We start from the raw sequence: 20,264 nt of genomic DNA, 5'->3' as shown, positions 1-20,264 counted from the left end.
CACTAAGTTTTGAAGTGGTTTGGTTTGCAGCAATAGTAACTGCAATGATTGTTTAAAACAGGAGGGTTACTCTAGTACTACTCCCTTCATCTTGGTCAGAAGAGGCCAGCGACCATGAAAGACAAAGACCTAAGAATTTAACTAAGGACATTGGGGATGAGTCAGATAATAGAAATCTCCAAACCCTACTGAGTTTCCAATACCAGTGAAGCAGTCCTCCCCTATCTGTTAAGACTCGTGCTACTTTGCTTAAAGACAACAGAATGACTTACTGCACCTCAGGGAGGTACCCTGCAAGAGAATGCCAATTCCCTTCATACCTCCCCGTTCCATCCCTTACCACCTCCATACATGTAAGTAGACTTTTACACGAAGAGAACCACAAGATTTTATTATTTTCTATAGGGGAAAATCTTGGATCATGGGGAAAAGGAGATTCTAAGGGGGATAGACCATAGATAAATTGTGGATCATGATTATAAGCAATTAAGGTACTCATCAGAAATTTCTGATTCACAGGACTAATTCAAGCAGCTGAAGATGGTTCTAAATTATTTGCTTGACTGCCAGACTAAAACCTGGACTCAAATTTGGCCAAAACTAAGCTGAGATGCCAGAAATTCCTTGGTGTGATGTGGAGGAAAGAATCCAACAAAGGCTGTTGTCAGTTTATTATTTACAACCTGTTCACCCATCCCAATGTCCTCCAAGAGGACCCAGGGGATACTCCTTTCATCTGGGCTTTGAGAAATACATTGTATATGGAGTATAAGCATTTTTGAAAAGTGCTATATAGATGCCCTGTATAAGCTGGGGGGAAAAACTTGAAGATTCCTCAGTTGAAATGAGCTTCCTAAGCTCAGTGAGGATTGTCAGAATTCAAGGTAACAGACAGCTGATAGCACTTAACCCCTGGAAGCAAGATGAGTGTAGTTGCTTGCAACAGTCACAGCCAGAGTAATAATGAAAATAGTGCAACAAGAATGGACCTTAGGTGGTGCCTGACTGATCAAGAAGCCTTAGGACCAAATTATATGTACAGCCAACTAAGTCCAAACTTGATCTATATAACATTAATAAAAAAAAAAATCTAGGTTTGGACACCAGACATCTGACCCAAGTCACCATTCTAAACCACTGTTTCTCACCCAATTGGGAGAGAACTCCTTGAGGGATTTCAGAGTCAGAGCCTCTTTAAAAAATTAAAGAAGGAAGGAAGAAGGAAGGGAGGAAGGAGGGAGGGAGGGGCCAATACTGACGAAGAAGGACCCCACTATAATGTGACTATCATATAAACTAATTCTTCTCTTGTCATCCCCAAAGACATAAACTTTAACATTTGCCAGGTAATTCTTTCCTGAGGGAGAAGAAACACCTGTCTTATCAGGATTGGTAAGTTCTTAGTTAATGCTATTCCTCTGGGACCCAGAACATCACCATGATGAGTCAGTGGGTTTATGGGAGTCAGTAGATCCCATGGTAGGCCTAGTAAATCATATGTACAGCTATGTCAACTTGCTTCAGCTGGAAACTATGATTCCCCAAATCCCTTCCCCTTTAGACTTTGCATTACAGTTGGTCAGTGGGGAATTTGCTGGGGATCTGAAAGGCAGAAGTAAAGCAACAGCCTTTACTCTTGGAAGGTGGTTGTGGTTAATTATGTTGTCACACAAGATGCAAAAGATGCCCTGTGGATTCCAGCTTGTCCTTTGCTCTATGTATCCAGCCTATGCTTCTGATTGTGGACCCTGCCAACCAAAAGCAGTCCCAGGACCACCATCAGACATTTCACTGGGGACCCACAGGACTGGCAGCTCCGTATAGACAACAGCTTTCCACAAATCTCTCCACAAGTTCCTCTTCCATGCTTCCCTTTCAACGGCTGGAAGGCCTCAGCTTCTCTGATTCCCTAGTGAGTTCTGACTTAGCCACTATGTCAGTGCTTCGTGTGGTCTGGGAAATGATTTCTTTCCCTGATAACTTCTCCTCCCTCTTCCAGAGCTTCAGTTCTCCAGCTCTCCCCGTGTCTGCATAAGATCTAATTCCTTTAATATGCCCCTTGATGACATCCCCGAACTACTCAAAGTGGCTCTGCTTCCATCAACAAAATCTGAATGGTACAATTTTTTTCTCATTTTTGCCTTTTACACTCCTTATGTGTCCTCCCATCTGATAATGATTTACATATTGATTTTTATCCAATATGCATTAAATGTATTATCTCAATCATAGAGTAAGTCTGAGAGGTAGACATTAATATGCCCATTTTTAATACAAAGAAATAGAAGTTTATATTCCTTGGTCAGCTGGTCATTCCAAAACAAAGAGATACTAAGTTGAAAAAATGGGACCTTAATTTTAAGTTCCATACTTTTCCTATATTCCACGGGTGGGGATCAGCAAAAATGGTGGTCTAAGAACCTCTGAAAATTCCCTACTCCATAAAAGCAACAAGAAGACTGGCAAAGAGTATTAGAATTAACTTTTTTGGTAACCCTGGAATTGATCATTGATAACCCTGGAAATCAACCAAAAACTTGAAATAATCCAGACAATGTTTATTCCACCCCTCCCCCTAAAAAATGCTGATATCTTGGTAAGATTACCAAGTTTGTGTAATTTTAACTAGCACCATTCCTATTCCATTTTCTCCAACTCTGCAGTAGCCTTGAACCAACAGCAGGCAATAGTGGTGATTGGTGGCCTGGCGGCCACCAGAGGTTAAAGAGTGGGATTAGAGCTCTTCTGAAGTCTCATTTCCAAAGAACTGTCATTATCTGACCTGGCTGGTGGTTGCTTAGAAGAATCCACTTGCAAGGTTGTCTATGACTGAGTTTATCCAGTGATAAACCTCTGAGTTCATACAGTGAAAAGCCTTTGTCTAAAACAATTACAATGGGTTAATTTTGTAGCTGTCTCAAGTGGTAAATAAAATGTGGGACAAACAACAGGCTTACCAAAAAACTTAAAAATGAAAAAGGAAGTAAGGAGTACCTAAGGGCTTTGAAAGGCTCCAACGTATTCATGGGAATCCAGAAGGCATGTGTAGGGTACTGCACATGTTCAGGGTAAGACCTGAGAAAGCTGTAAGCTCTCACCTCAGGCTGACTCAGAGGCTTCGCACCAGAAGTCAGTGAAAGCTAAGACAGGGCTGTTGATTGCCTGCCTCAGTGTTAGAAGCATGCTCCCAACACACACACACACACACAGCCCATCAGCAAAGACTGGGAGACCTGTTGATTCTGGCATTCAAGGAATATTCTGTCCAATCATTAGCTGACCATTAAGCTAACCAATCTGAGACTTCAGTGGCTGCACAGGACAAAGAACATAGATTTTACAGAATTAATCAAGAAATATCACTAAACAAACAAACAAAAATCACAAACAGCAATAACAAACTGATTTCCAGAGTTGTCACATTATATTATTTAAAATGTCCAATTTTCAACAACAATTTATAAAAATATGCAAAGAAGCAAGAAAGTATGGCCATAACATAAGAAAAAAAGCAATTAATAGAAACTCACTGAGGATTCCCAGATGATGGGCTTAACAGGCACTTAAAACATACTATCTTGGGGCGCCTGGGTGGCTCAGTGGTTGAGCCGCTGCCTTTGGCTCAGGTCATGATCTCAGGGTCCTGGGATCGAGTCCCGCATCGGGCTCTCTGCTCAGCAGGGAGCCTGCTTCCTCCTCTGTCTCTCTCTCTCTGCCTGCCTCTCTGCCTACTTGTGATTTCTCTCTGTCAAATAAATAAATAAAATATTTTAAAATAAAAACATACTATCTTAAATGATCCCTCTGATCCTTCTTACAAGGACTAAAAAAATAACATAAACACACACACACAAAGTAGTGATACCTGCCTGGCTCAGTAAGTAGAGAAGACAAATCTTGACCTTGGGGTTGTGAGTTCAGTTACTTAAAACTAAAATCTTAAAATAAAATTTAAAAAAAAGTAAAAATGACAAGAGAATTAAAATGACACAGTAAAAAAAATACCTATTTAACCAAAAAGAAGGCAGTAATAGGGAAAGAGAAAAGACATAAGGCATATAGAAAATAACAAAATGACTAATATACATTCTACATTATCGGTAAATAAATTAAATGTAAAAGGATTAAGTACAACAATCAAAGGCAGGAATTGGCAGAAAGGATAAAAAAATGATCTAACCAAATGCTTTCTACAAGAGACACACTTTAGATTCAGACACACAAAAGAGATGAAAAGGAAGGAAGGAAGGAAGAAAGGAAAGAAGGAAGTGGAGGTCAAGTACACAGGAACCAAAAGAGAGCTGGAGCGGCTAAATTAATAGACAAAATTCACCTTAAGACTAAAATTGTTAATAGGACAAAGAAAGTATATTTTAATGATAAACATTTATCCATCAAGAAGACAAAATTATAAGTAGACATTCACCTAACCATGAGACCCAAATCACATGAAGCAAAAACTGACTTCTCTAAAGGGAGACATACACAATTCATCAATAATATTTGAAGACTTGACTTTCCAAATTTGGATAACAGATATTATAGTTATATAGAAGATAGAAATAGAAGACTTGAACAATGTTATAAACCAACTAAGCCCAAAAGACCTCTAAAGAACATTCCACCCAACAGCAGCAGAACACTCTCCATGATATTCTACATATTAGGCTGTAGACAAGACTCAGTGAATTTGAAAGGACTTAAGTCATACTTAGTATCTTCTCCAACTATGATGGGATGAAATTAGAAATCAATAATAAAAGGAAATTTAGGATGGGTGTTGAGGAAGGCACGACTGAGATAAGCACTGGGTATTACACTGAACTAATAAATCATTGAACACTACATCAAAAACTAATTATGTACTATAAGGCTAACTGAGCATAAAAAATAAATTTTAAAAGAAATTTAGTAAGTTTACAAATTCATGGCAATTAAATAACATAGTCCTAAATAACTAATAGGTCAAAAAAGAAATCACTGGGAAATTAAAAACATTGAGATAAATGAAAACATAATCTGATAAAACTTACAGGATGCAGTGAAAACAGTGTTTAGAGGGAAATTATAGCTGTAAATACCTATTTTGAATAAGAAAAAAGATTACAAAGCAATCATCTACTCTTTCACCATAAGAAACTAGGAAAAAAAAGTAAACGCAACCCAAAGAAGCTAAAGGAAGAAAATAAAAAAGATTATTGTAAATAAAAAAAGAAATAAACCAGAAGTTGGTTCTTTGAACTGAAATTACTAAGATCAGAAATGAAAGATGAGAAATTACTACCAACCTTATAGAAATAAAATGGATTATAAGGAAGTACTATGTTCCACAGGTATCCAATACAAAAAACAGGATCCAAGGTTCAGAACATCAAGTCATATCCTTTAAACACCTGCATGACCTAAAACTACCATTCTACAAATATTTATTCTACTTCTAACTGCACTGTAATATAGACTGTAAAGATCATGTTGTATGTCCAAAGACATACAACACAGACCTAGTGCTGGCAACCTTGCAAAGACAAATATACAAGTGAAAGATTAAATAACAATCATGAAAACCTTCACATTTGAAAATGCTAAGTTACTGAGGATTCCCAGTACTTCCTTCACCAACTCGTATCTATCTAAACTCTTACAAAAATGAGGAACACGGAGAGTGAGTGGTATGCAAGCTCTTGTTACCAAACAATATCAATCCTGGGTATTCTATTCACTGGAACATGGATCTCAAGGGCCAAAATGGGGTAGCTTCCTTAAGAAATTAAGAGACACAAGAGCAGCTTCCTGGGCATGATGGCAGAGGAGTACAGGACTGAAATGACACCAGGTCGCAGGAATTCAGCTAGATAGTTATCAAACCATTCTGAACACCTATAAACTCAACAAGAGATCAAAGAGAGGAAGAGCAGCAATTCTAGTAACAGAAAATCAGCCACTTTCTGAAAGGTAGGATGTAGGGAGAAGTGAATCTGAAGCAACGGGAAGAAGGACCACAGGGGGAGAGGCCAGCTCCCGGCAAGCAGTGGAGCAATGGAGCACAAAATCCCAACTTTTAGAAGTCAGCTCCACTGAGGGACATTGCTCCAGAGGCAAAGCGGAGGTGGAGTCCTCACGGAGACAGTGTGGTCTCAGGTCCTGCGGGGTCAGAGAAGGATTGGGGATGTCTGAGTGTAGCAGAGCTCACAGATATCAGAGCAGGAAACCTGCTACATAGACAGAGCCAAGGAGTGAGCTCTTGGGATTACCTTAAACTGTGATCCAACGCACAGTCGGTCCACTGCTCTTTGAGCAGAGACCCCACAAGTGGCAGATCCAGGGAGACCCCCTTGGAAGAGCAGAGTGGCAGATCAGCTGGGTTTGGAGACTCCAAACGGGGCTGTGTGCCAGAGACATAAACACTTGGTCACAGGCTGGGTAGCTCGGAGCGCAGACAAGAGTGATGAGCACTTTTCTCCAAGGACATACTGGGGAGGGAGGCCCCGAGCTCTTGGCTCCTCCAGGCTGGAGATTGGGAGGCTTCCATTTGTATTCCCATCTTCCAGAGCTCTACAGAAAGAGTTCCGGGAACAAAAAGTCCTGAGAGCTAACTCAGCAGATTACTCCAGCCCCTGGCAAGGGCAGCGCAATTCTGCCTCAGGCAAAGACATCTGAGAATCACGACAACAGGCCCCTCCCCTAGAATATCAGCAAGAACATCCAGCCAAGACCAAATTCACTGATCAAGATGAACAGTGGAATTCCAGAAGAGGGTAAAGCAAAGCATGGAATTCATGGCTTTCTCCCCATGATCCTTTAGTCTTAAAAAGTTAAATTAAATTTTTTTAATTTTATTTTTTTCTTATTCTAATTTTTTAAACTTTTCCTCTTTCCTCTTCTAACATTTTTGTAACTAGTTTATCTTAAAAATATTTAAAAAAAAAGTCTTTTTAAACCTTCATGATTATAGTCATATTTTATCCTTCATTGTATTTAACCTTATTTTTTTATAAACATATAGAGTTTTTTTCCTTAAAAATTTTGGGAGACAGTTTCTCCTAATAGATCAAATAAATCTAGCACACAGCTTTGTTCTAGTCTCCAACCTGAGCACATTCTCTCCCACTTTTGTTTTTCTTCTTTCTTTTCCCAAACAACTTATCTTATTAATTCTTTTTTTAGAATTTTTTTAAAAATTTTCATCTTTACAGTCATATTCCACCCCTTCAGTGTGTTTACTCTTATTTTTTTATATATATAAGTTTTTCTTTCTTTAAAAATTTGGGAGGTAGTGTCTTCTAAGAGACCAAAATATACCCCAAATCAAGTAGGTGGCTCTGTTCTACTCACCAGTCATATACATATAATTATGTATTATTATATTATATAAATTATTACATATATATTATATATATATATATATATATATGGTTTTTAAAAAATTTTGTACCCCCTTTTTTCTCCCCCCAGTTTGGGGTCTCTTTCGGTTAGCATTCATTGTTCTGGGGTCTTTGCCACCCTTTTAATATTTTACTCTCTCCTTCATATATTCTTAACTGGATAAAATGACAAGGTAGAAAAACTCACCACAAAAAAAAAAAACACACGAGGCAGTACTGACGGCTAAGGACCTAATCAATACAGACATTGGTAATATGTCAGATCTAGAGTTCAGAATGACGATTCTCAAGGTGCTAACTGGGCTCGAAAAAGACATGGAGGTTATTAGAGAAACTCTGTCTGGAGAAATAAAATCCCTTTCTGGAGAAATAAAAGAACTAAAATCTAACCAAGCTAAAATCAAAAAAGGAATTAATGAGGTACAATCAAGAATGGAAGTTCTTACTACTAGGATAAATGTGGCAGAAGAGAGAATGAGTGATACAGAAGACCAAACGCCAGGGAATAAGAAAGCTACGCAAAAAAGAGACAAACAACTACTGGACCACGAGGGGAGAATTTGAGAGTTAAGTGATACCAAAAGACGAAACAAAATTAGAATAATTCCAGAAGAAGAAGAAAGAGAGAGAGGGGCAAAAGGTATATAAGAGCAAATTATAATAGAGAACTCCCCTAATATGGCAAAGGGAACAAGCATCAAAATCCAGGAGACACAGAAAACCTCTCTCCAAATCAATAAAAATGGGTCCATACCCTGTCATCTAATAGTAAAACTTACTAGTCTAAGTGACAAAGAGAAAATCCTGAAAGAAGCTCGGGACAAGAAGTTGGTAACATACAAGGTAGAAATATTAGATTGGCAGCAGACCTATCCACAGAGACCTGGCAGGCCAGAAAGAACTGGCATGATATATTCAGAGCACTAAATGAGAAAAATATGCAGCCAAGAATACTATATCCAGCCAGGTTATCACTGAAAATAGAAGGTGAAGGAGAGATAAAAAGCTTCCAGGACAAACAAAAATTAAAAATTTGCAAACACCAAACCAGCCCTATAGGAAATACTGAAAGGGGTCCTCTAAGCAAAGAGAGAGCATAAAAGTAGTAGGCCAGAAAGGAACAGAGACAAATACAGTAACACTCGCCTTACAGACAATATGATGGCACTAAATTCATATCTTTCAATAGTTACCCTGAGTGTAAATGGGTTAAATGCCCCAATCAAAAGACACAGGCTATCAGAATGGATAAAAACACAAAATCCATCATTATGCTGTCTACAAGAAACTCATTTTAGAGGCAAAGACACCTCCAGATTTAAAGTGAAAGGGTGGAAAACAATTTACCATGCTAATGGACATCAAAATAAAGCTGGGGTGGCAATCCTTATATCAGATCAATTAGATTTTAAGCCAAAGACTATAATAAGAGATGAAAAAGGATACTATATCATACTCAAAGGGTCTGTCCAACAAGAAGATCTAATTATTTTAAATATCTATGTCCCTAACATAGGAGTAGCCAACTATATAAGCCAATTAATAACAAAATGAAAGAAACACATCGACAATAATACAATAATAATAGGGGACTTTAACACCCCCCTCACTGAAATGGACAGATCATCCAAGCAAAAGATCAACAAGGAAATAAAGGCCTTAAATGACACACTGGACCAGATGGACACCACAGATATATTCACATCATTCCATCCCAAAGCAACAGAAAACACAATCTTCTCTAGTGCACATGGAACATTCTCCAGAACAGATCACATCCGTGTCACAAATCAGGTCTCAACGGTACCAAAAGATTGGGATCATCCTACTAAAGAAAAAAATGGGTCAACCAGGAAATTAAAGAAGAACAGAAAAAATTCATGGGATCAAATGAAAATGAAAACACAACTGTTCAAAATCTGTGGGACACAGCAAAGGCAGTTCTGAGAGGAAAGTATATAGTCATACAAGCCTTTCTCAAGAAACAAAAAAGGTCTCAAGTACACAACCTAAACCTATACCTAAAGGAGCTGGAGAAAGAACAGCAAAGAAAGCCTAAACCCAGCAGGAGAAGAGAAATAATAAAGATAAGAGCAGAAATCAATGAAATAGAAACCAATAGAACAATAGAACAAATCAACGAAACTAGAAGCTGGTTCTTTGAAAGAATTAATAAGATTGATAAACCCCTGGCCAGACTTATCAAAAAGAGAAAGGACCCAAATAAATAAAATCATGAATGATAGAGGAGAAATCACAACCAATACCAAAGAAATATAAACAATTATAAAAACATAGTAAGAGCAACTATACGCCAGCAAATTTGACAATCTGGAAGAAATGGATGTATTCCTAGAGACATGTAAACTACCAAAACTGAACCAGGAAGAAATAGAAAAACAAAACAGATCCATAACCAGTAAGGAGACTGAAGCAGTCATCAGATATTGCCCAACAAAGAGGAGCCCAGGGCCAGACGGCTTCCCAGAGGAGTTCTACCAAACATTTAAAGAAGAATTAATACCTATTCTCCTGAAACTGTTCCAAAAAGGAGAAATGGAAGGAAAATTTCCAAACTAATTTTATGAGGCCAGCATTACCTTGATCGCAAAACCAGACAAAGTCCCCATCAGAAAAGAGAATTACAGATCAATATCCTTGATGAACACAGATGCGAAAATTCTCCTCAAAATACATTAAAAGGATTATTCACCATGACCAAGTGGGATTTATTCCAGGGCTGCAAGGTTGGTTCAATATCTGCAAATCAATCAATGTGATACAATACATTAATAAAAGAAAGAACAAGAACTATATGATACTCTAAATAGATGCTGAAAAAGCACCCTGCATTCCTCAGTCTTCTTCCTCGGCCTCTCCAAAATGCTCTATATGCTCCTCCTCCTTCCACTTAGCCACTCAATTTACATAATTTATTATCAAATAAAAAACGATAAAAGATATGCCCAGTGTACATAAATAAAGCACAAGGGCTTATAACATCTCTTGTGCAATAGCAGAATGTGGGTGGCCAGAAATCTCCACAGAATGCAAAAGGTTTGGTATTCCTGGCTATGGGCTGCTACTTCCCTATGGGAAAATAGAGATGCATGTTTTTGTAGACTACAAGAAATTTGTCATCTAAAGATCTATTAAAAAGGATAAAACAGGGTGCAGTTAAGTGTCTGACTCTTGATCTCTGCTCAGGTCTTGATCTCAGGATTGTGAGTTCAGGCCCCATGCTAGAGCCTACTTAAAAGAAGGGGGGGGGCACCTGGGTGACTCACTGGGTTAAGCATCTGCCTTTGGCTCAGGTCACAATCTCAGGGTCCTGGGATTGAGCCCCACATTGGGCTCTCTGCTCAGTGGGGAGCCTGCTTCCCCCTTCTCTCTCTTCCTACTTGTGATCTCACCTTCTCTGCATCAAATAAGTAAATAAAGTCTTAAAAAAAAAAAAGGAGGGGCGCCTGGGTGGCTCAGTGGGTTAAAGCCTCTACTTTTGGCTCAGGTCATGATCTTAGGGTCCTGGGATCGAGCCCCGCATTGGGCTCTGTGCTCGGCGGGGAGCCTGCTCCCCCCACCCCTGCCTGCCTCTCTGCCTACTTGTGATCTTTGTCTGTCAAATAAATAAATAAAACCTTAAAGAAAAAAAAAAGAATAAAACTACATTCCCAAACACAAAAAGGCATATATAAATGGGCAACTGGCTACAATTAAACTGGGTTGCTTGTGGGAATCCTGTTAGCTGCAAACCCCGAAGACTATTTCTCTACCCAAATATACACACATATCGAGGCTGTTACAACAATCTGTTTTATTCTGTAACAGATTATTATTCTAATTATTATTCTAATCATAACTAATTGTTATTCTTAATACAATTTTGTGGCAATAACTACACCAAGTGAGGCTTAAGTAGAACCTATAGTCATGGCTGAATTCACGCTCCCCCTCCTGATAATGGGACTGGTAAGCCACGCTGCTTAGAGCAAGGGTCCCACACTCAAATGCACAGAGATTCTTGCCAGTTTTTGAGATTATGAAGCAGGCTGGGGAGTGAGCCCATAAAAGATAGAACCACTGCTGAACTCCACCCGCGTAGTACAATAATGTGGGAATATGGCCTCGTGTTTCCACATTGTTTGATTCTTTAAGAGAAGCCAAACAAAATACTTCTAGCGATGTCAGATTTAGGGTATTAAACTTCCACCTTTAGTGGACAGCAAGTGTGCGTTCTCCTACCCTGCGAGCATTTAGGGGCTGTTAGTCAGAAAGGCAGTTCAAACACGAGCACTGCTTATAAACGTAGGACTCTGAGCAGGGTAACTAGTATCTTGAGAGTCTGTTCTTCATTTGTGCCTCACCTACAAGAATGAGGTGTGAAATCCCCTAGCTTTTTGTCAGGCGCACAGTTAGCCCTAAGTGAATGTTTGTGTTCTTCCTCAACTCTCTCCATTGGAAAACCAGATTAGAAAGTAAGATGCCTGAGGTTTCACTGCTAGAAAGACAGAAGTAAACAGAAACAGCTTCTAGGGATATTACAATTTTCTGTAAATAGTCACGTTGATCAACTGTGTATAGTTCCTCCCACAGAAGAAATGCTGTCGTCAACTGCCGAGTGATTATGTACCTGAGTCGAGATGACTAGAGGAAGTGAGGTCAAAGGGGAAAGCTTATAATCACTACAAAGTTAAAGTTAAATTTTTCCGCATAAACTAATCTCAACTAAACATTTTTTTTTTTTATGAAAGTGTGTAGAGAATCATGGGAGGAGATCCCAGAGATCTCAGAGAAAAAATCTGTACAAGATACCAACTGAGTGGACTACTGCTTTAGAGAAGGACAGCAGAGGGAGAAATATTTAGCTCTCAATACGATGGCTAGATAGAATCTGGAATCTGGACATAATTCCATCTTAGCACCTGCTCTATTATACTAAAATATTCTATTCATGCGGATCTGTAGTATCAGGCTATAAGCTCCTTGGAGGTAAGTTCTGTCTCTTACTTCTCTTTGGTATCCACTGCTGGTCCTTCCTAAGGATCCACCTAAGATCCTTAGGAAACACGAATAGCCCTTTGTGACTTCAGTGTGATTTTCAGTTGAATTTATCCAACATTTATAGAATTGGATAAATTCAACTGAAAATCACACTGAAGTCACAAAGGGCTACTCGTGTTTCCTAAGGATCTTCAGATTTTAAAGACATAAAACATTCTTCCCATTGGGAATAGAGGGAGAAGTCCTTCAGGGGACATGACCCAGCTGACATCCATACTGAGGATGACTAAGATGGACTTACCTAACAACAAGTTAGTTCTAGTGAACAGAGAGATCACACAGCAGAACCTGAATTTCACAGCCCTTATAACTTAAGTGGCCATACCTAGGAAATGGTCGCACCTAGGAAATGACTTGTTAGGACTAAGAACATTGAGAAACAACTTTTTTTGCCGATATGTGTAAAAATGAAGTTCAATCTCTGGTGAAAAGGGAGATAAAACAGTTCAGGAAAAGTATTCATCCTCCGGTCAGAGCAATCATCAAAACCAAGTGCCCTTGTTGGCTGTGATGTATGCCCTGATTTTGTGAATGAGCTAAAGTCATTAATAACTAGAATGTGTGACAAGAGTGACCTGGCCCTCAGCTGATGTGACGTCTGCTCAGTAGAGAGGGACTATGAGCAGTAACCAGAAGGAGCCCTCCTGGCAGAGTAGAGGCAGGAAATGAGCTCTAGACCCAGATACGCGCTGACGACAATGGGTGTCTTTGAGGACTGCAGAAATAACAGCATCAGGCTTAACGGCTAGAGGCTTGTTCCAAGAGGATGGAAAAAAGGCAGGCTAAGAATTTAAGATCCCTCTAGTGGTCAGATCTGGCCACTTGACAACAGCTTTAGGTTTTAAAAAGTGTGTTTGTGTGATTGTGTGCATACAACTCAAACAACTTTGGGTGTCACTTATTCCAGTCTTCTCCCCAGTGGCTGAGCAAAAATGCATCCTAATGTTTGCAATTATAGAGGCTGGCTCCCAAAGACAGGCAGAATGGGGGCGCCTAGGTGGCTTAGTCGGTTACGCGTCCAACTCTTCGATTTCTGCTCAGGTCGTGATCTCAGGGTCGGGAGATCAAACCCCGCACTGGGTGTGGAGTCTGCTTAAGATTCCCTCTCCTAGCAGAATGGCAGCTTGCTCCTCATCTAAATTCTGGTCCTATAAGCAGTAAATGAGAGGGGAAAGCGCAGAACCCTTCATCCCACCCCAGTAGTTCGCCCCCCAGTAACCTTCTTCTATGTGGCAGTGCCTGGTCCTATCTACTCTCTCACTGAGCCAACGGCTCACTAATTGCTTTTTACATTTATGCGTCTGACAACACCACATTCTGGCTTGATTTTCCAAAGGGAACTTGCCAATATAAATACTCCAGGTCCAAGATAAAACAGAGTAATTAAAAACAGGCCTAGTTATCCAATCAGCTGCTCATCTCCTAGTTGCATTACCAAGTGACAGAATATATTTTGCCTCTTTTTCTCATTCAAGTGGGCACAACAGGTTTTGGCTTAAAAACTGAACATCTAATTTCTTTTCTTTTCTTTTTTTTTTTTTTTAAGATTTATTGTGTGTGTGAGTGAGAGAGAGAGAATGTGTGCGTATTAGTGGGGGGGAGGCAGAGGGAGAGGAGAAGAGAATCTCAAGCAGACTCTGCACTGAGCATGGAGCCCAAAGAGGGGCCCAGTCTAACAACCCTGAGATCAAGACCTGAGCCGATACCAGGAGTCAGCCACTCAACCGACGCGCCACCCAGGCGCCTCCCGAACATCTAATTTCCACGGGATGAATAACAGCCCCAGTGAGAGGCAGGTATGGAGAAAGGAGTGTAAGTTTAAGAGAAAAGGAAGGTCTAAGCTCCGATTTCAAAATGTGCCACTTACTAAAGCTAATCAGCAAAGTGGTAAAAACAATTCAAACTTTGTATGTTGTTACATTAAAGAGATTATTAGAGTAAAAGATTAAAATGGGAGGGGAGAGAGCTCCTAATTTGATTTTAGAGAGAGAATACATGGCAGGAGTTGGAGAAGTTTCTTTTGTCATATATAAAGTGCAAAGGGAGTATCTACTTGATTTGCTTCAGTGCAATAACTATTCATAATGAAAGACTACAAGTCATTTAGCAAATATTTTGAAGACTTACCATGTGCCATGCCTGTGCTACGTGTTGGGGAGACCTCTGTAAGTACTATAGCTTATATACTATACAGAATAGCTTACAGTTTATTAAGTGAAGTAAGTCGGCAAATGGGACATCTCAGTAGTTTGGGTGCCACAGGAGCACGGGGAAACACCCCAAATCTGAGAGGGAGGTAGCCAGGAAAGGTCACTATGGAAAGTAATCACCAAAGAAAAACTTGAAGAATAAGTAGGAGTGAGCTGTAGGACAAGTTCGGGACGGGCAATAGCACATACGAAGGTCCTGAGGTGAAGCAATGTTGCAAAGTCAAGAAATTATAAGTAGTTTCAATCTTGTGGAAATTTGAGCACAGCCTCAATGAGCAAGTACTAAGGGGGATGAAGCAGAGATAAGAGTAAGGGGATAATGCAGTTAGCTCTGTAAGCAGGAGTCAGATCATCAAGTGGTCTGTAAACCATCCACGCTAAAGAGCTTAATCCTGGAGACAAAGGGAGTTACTGAAGAGTGGGAAAGACCTGATCAGATTTATTTTTCAGGAAGATCACTCTGACTGCAATGTGGGAAAAGAGTGTGGGAAATCTTTCATGTCACATAAAGAAACTAATTTAGAAGAAACCTTCCCCAAGGTGCCTGGATGGCTCAATCGGTCAGTTGAACATCTGACTCGTAGTTTCGGCTCAGGTTATGATTTCAGGGTCCTGGAATGGAGTCTGAGTCAGGCTCCATGCTCCTCGAGGAATCTGCTTGAGAATTTCTCTCTCTCCCTCTCCCCCTATCCCTCTCCCCAGCTTATACGCTCTCGCTCTAAAATAAATTAATTTTTAAAAAAGGAAACCAGAGTGCCTGAGTGGCTCAGTCATTAAGCATCTACCTTCAGCTCAGGTCTCCTGGGATCCAGCTCCACATCTGGCTTCCTGCTCGGTGGGAAGCCTGCTTCTCCCTCTATTGCTCCCCCTGCTTGTATTCCCTCTCTCGCTGTCTCTCTGTCAAATTAATAATAAAATCTTAAAAAAAAAAAAAAAAAAAGAAACCTCCCTCCCACCTCCCCCCAAACCCAAACCAACTTGCTAAAAGAATCTCAACTGTTTTAGAAATAAAACATTTACTTATAACATAAAGGAAAAATTTTAAAGAGCTAATGGCAACAATGATTTGCAAACCACAGCAAAATAAAAGATAAAGCTCTGTAACCTCGGGTAATCTTGTTTGCTAGGAACAAGAGGAAAAAAAGAGAGGTCCTCCCCCTTACCATTCCACTCCCTTTATTCCTACCTCCCGAAGGCAGTTCATACCAGCTCAATCTTTGTCTTTCATTTAGGGACCAAACTTGTGCACCAAAACAAGAATTTGTCCATAGGCTTGGGGAAAGTGCTAGAAGTGTGCCAGATAACTTTAAAAAACTAAATGCTAACAGATGAGAACCAGTTCTGATCCCAAAGTCAAGCAAAATTAATCGAAGCTATTTTGCCAGTGGTCATTAAATAATGAGAATTTCTGTTAAGTAGCGACGAAATTAGAAAGTCTGAGACCCTACAGTAATAGGGTGCAAGCACAGAACACGATAATTAGAATTAGATACTTTCTTGAATTTGCCTTTTAAAAATAAATTATGCCAGTAAGCACTAAATGCAAGGATTAAAATTTCGCAAACTTCTAGTTAAATCAAATGTGGTGACAACTACTGGCACATGACCAAATACTAAAAGAATCTCAGCTGTTTTAGAAATAAAACATTTGCTTTCAACTTGAAGCAAAACTTTTTAGGGTCTCTGGTTAAACTGATCTGCGAATATAGCATAAGAATAACAGGTAAGGGAAATCTTTTATGTGACAAATGAAATGCTTAATCAACCCTTAAAATAAAAAATTGGGGGGATGTTTGGCTGAAACTCACAAAAGACTTTAAGACAAGGTAAATGACTACACATTCCTAAAAATTAAGAAAATTTTCTAGAATAATTAGAAATTAATCATTTTCACAAGACAATGCTTAGAAGATCATGTGCCAATTAAAAAAACAGTAATACAGTGGCGCCTGGGTAGCTCAGTGGGTTAAGCCTTTGCCTTCAGCTCAGGTCATGATCCCAGGGTCCTGGGATTGAGCCCCACATCGGGCTCTCTGCTCAGCAGGGAGCCTGCCACCTCCTCTCTCTCTGCCTGCCTCTCTGCCTACTTATGATCTCTGTCTGTCAAATAAATAAATAAAATCTTTAAAAAAATACAATAAATAAAAAAAACAGTAATACTACAACCACTTTAGAGGACAGAGTCAAATCTATTCTTTGAAAGGGATCGATTCCTTACTTTTTTCTTCTGCAATTAGAGAAAGTCTCAGCTTTCCACACTTTCTAAAAATAATTACATAAATTTAGTACTTCAAAACATGCTTGTAGGGGTGCCTGGGTGGCTCAGTGGGTTAAAGCCTCTGCCTTAGGCTCAGGTCATGATCTTGGGGTCCCGAGATCTGGCCCCGCATCAGGGTCTCTCTCTCTCTCTCTCTCTCTCTGCCTGCCTCTCTGCCTACTTGTGATCTCTCTCTCTCTCTCTGTCAATAAATAAATAAAATCTTTAAAAAAAAAATGCTTGGGAGCTTGGAAGCTTGGAATTCAACTTAATTATTTCAAAAATCACTATTTCCAAAACTACTATAATTTTATATATAGTGCATTTATTTAGTGACCAGTGTAAAGGACTAGCATAGTGAAGAATGACACAATGGAAAACACATCAGACTGAAAATCAAGACACTCATTCACCCACTTAATCCTTGGTTAAGCAGCTGAATCCTGCTTTAGTGCCAAGCTTACAGAAACTAAAAAAAAAAAAAAAAAAATAAATTCTCAAAGAAACATAATACTATATTTCATCAAATTTGGGACACTATCAATCATGAGACAAACTTCTAACTAATAAAGAAAAAATGCTTTCAAATAAATGATGACATAATGCCTTGAATGAATCACATCAGCATCTTGTTGCTTTGATATTTTTAAAATTCTATTCAGAAAGCCTGGTAATTTTTCCTGCCTTTAATACATTGTTTGACATTTTATTTTATTTTATTATTATTTTTTTAAAGATTTTATTTTATTTATTTGACAGAGAGAGATCACAAGTAGGCAGAGAGAGAGAGAGGAGGAAGCAGGCTCCCCGCCGAGCAGAGAGCCCGATGTGGGGCTCGATCCCAGGACGCCGAGATCATGACCAGAGCCGAAGGCAGTGGCTTAACCCACTGAGCCACCCAGGCACCCCATTGCTTGACATTTTAAATGGCAACCTTTTAAATACACACACACACACACACACACACACACACACACACACACACATATCTCTACAAAACACAGCTTCATCTACTAGGGGTGTCCTTTCTTGGCTCCCATAAAGCACTTAGTTGTTATTTTTGAAGAAAAGCAAATGAAACTGTGATGATTTCCCTAAAGACAAATGCTTAGTTCACAAATACAAATTTACATCTCTCTACTTTGTTTCTGTCCTTTTCTGTGTATTCAGTGACTTTTTTGTTTCAATGCCAAATCATAATAAAATCTTTCATGAAGATATTCTAAACGGCAATTATATCTACCATATGTAGCAATGATACCAGGTACATAACTGTTGAAACGACGACACTAAACAGAACTGGGACTAAGTGTGGACAAGCACGGGCAATGACAACCGGTCCACACGCCACCTGACAGCCAGCAACTGGAAGATAGATAACATCAAGTGTGAGACACATTCCAAATTCAGAGTGAAAAAAATGTATCTTAGAGTCACAGCAGTGAGAGCAACCAACACACGTGGAGCACTGTGAGGAAAGGACCATTCTACCTACTTGACAGATGTTACAAAATGAAAACCTGTACAGGGGTAAATGAGGAAACTGAGTCATGGGGAGAGGGGGGCAGGCAGGGGTAAATTGCCCAATACCACAAATCTAGCACGTGGGAAGGCTAGCAAGGGGCCTCTGGAGCTAATAATCAGGAACTGGCTTTGTGACCTGAGGCAAATCTCTGGAGATGCCTGTCCTTATTGCCAGACGGAGGGAGCTGGAACAGATGATTACGGAGTTCTTTCCCGGGACGAAAATATTAAAATTCTATAATCTTCTACAGTAAAACTTTATTCCCATGCTGGCTTCTCCTTACACTAATACAATGCAAACCTTCACTGCCGTAAGTGATTAGTGAAAGGAATGTAACTTTTACTACTGGTCTAAAATAAGACATACTTAGGAAGATATTTCAAAAACAGACACACATGTACTTGTACCACTATTTCTTTTTTTTAGGGCGATGATAAAAAGTTGACTATAGAAATAAATGAGCCAATGTGTGGGTTTTACTCTGCTTGTGTACTACACTTATGATAGAAATTGAGTCATTTCAAAACTTAATCCAAAATTAACATATGACTTCAATGTGTCAGTTTCAACAGATACTCACAAGGCAGAACTCCTTATTCTTTAAAAATTTTTTTCACTTATGATGGCGAAAAAGACAACAAATTAATAACAGATATAAATATTGCAACATTTTTCCTCTTGAGCCGATTTAAGGGTGGAATTAAATGTGCATTACATAGTTGACAACTCTTCTGCCCTAAGGAGGGTGGGGGGCCACACCCTTGAGATTTCCTTCTAAAGGCCCACCCAACTGCTCTCCCTCCTAGGTAACCCTCCCTTCAGCCCCACAAACTCTGATCATCAGGCAACCCAGTGATGCTTAAAATAATTCATGATATTTCGCGTTGAAGTTGTCCTCAGGAAGAGAGTTAGCAAAGGCAAGAGATCAAAATACAGAGTCTTTAATACTGCCATTATTCATCCCCAAACAACATCATCTCAGTTTTGGCCTGCTTTTCTCTTTTACCTATACACGTACATGTATACTCATAAAATTATTTGCCCCAACAAAAATCAGAGAAAACATTAAAAAGATTTCTGGCGGAAAAAGTGAAAAAAAGAGAAAGTAAGTGAACTACCAGCAAAAGTGGGCTTAGAAAAACAAAGCAAGTGAGAAAGATGCCCCCAAATAGAAGGCTCTTATCAGTACTCAGAATATTCCTATTACATACCTTCCCATGCTGCCCAGCTCTCTCGTAACAAATGACAACATCCTCCCACATTTCTAGCTTCTCGAATATCTGAAGGGCTGAACTCGTGCATCCCAGTTCAAAGAGAAAACTGCAAGTTGGCGCTAGAAGAATCAAGTTAAAATAATGAACATTTCTTTATGTAAAGAAATTCCTGTTTCACTTGTGGGTGTGCTAACCTGCCATGTTAAGGGTCTGCTTACTGTAATAAATACACCATTTCTACAATTTGACCTCAACTAATTAGAAATTTGCAATGATTCAATCTTTACCTTTACTTGAGCAAGTTTCTTTATACGGGGGTATGGAATTAAAAAACTCTAATATAGGAACTTTTCAAAACACTCAATGTATCAATTTTTTCCTAAGAACTCAGAAGAACTTAAAAGGCAAAGGAAGTCAGCATCTCTTTCTTACCTGCAGATTCTGTGACCATCTCTGAATGGTACAGCTGAGATGCAATAAATCAACTTTAAAAACTCTAGTTAGAATGCCTGGTATCAAAAGATGAGTGTTGGTGGGGACGTGGAGAAAAGGGAACCCTCGTGTACCGTTGGTGTGAAATGTCAGCTGGTGGAGCCACCATGGAAAACAGTACGG

General features: G+C 39.4%; 1 protein-coding gene across 1 annotated transcript in view; it reads right to left on the bottom strand.

Moving 5' to 3' along the window:
* TTC27 (tetratricopeptide repeat domain 27) overlaps positions 1-20,264 on the bottom strand; it is a 171,024-nt gene that overhangs the window by 57,817 nt on the left and 92,943 nt on the right. Inside the window, exon 12 of the mRNA XM_045079240.1 lies at positions 19,647-19,755. Coding sequence (XP_044935175.1) covers positions 19,647-19,755 — 109 coding nt within the window. The remainder of the gene's footprint in view (positions 1-19,646; positions 19,756-20,264) is intronic.

Source organism: Mustela putorius, unplaced genomic scaffold (assembly GCF_011764305.1).
Source record: "Mustela putorius furo isolate JIRA1106 unplaced genomic scaffold, ASM1176430v1.1 tig00000281_pilon_pilon_pilon, whole genome shotgun sequence".
Classification (NCBI taxonomy): domain Eukaryota; kingdom Metazoa; phylum Chordata; class Mammalia; order Carnivora; family Mustelidae; genus Mustela; species Mustela putorius.
This window is presented reverse-complemented; position numbering and strand designations above follow the sequence as displayed.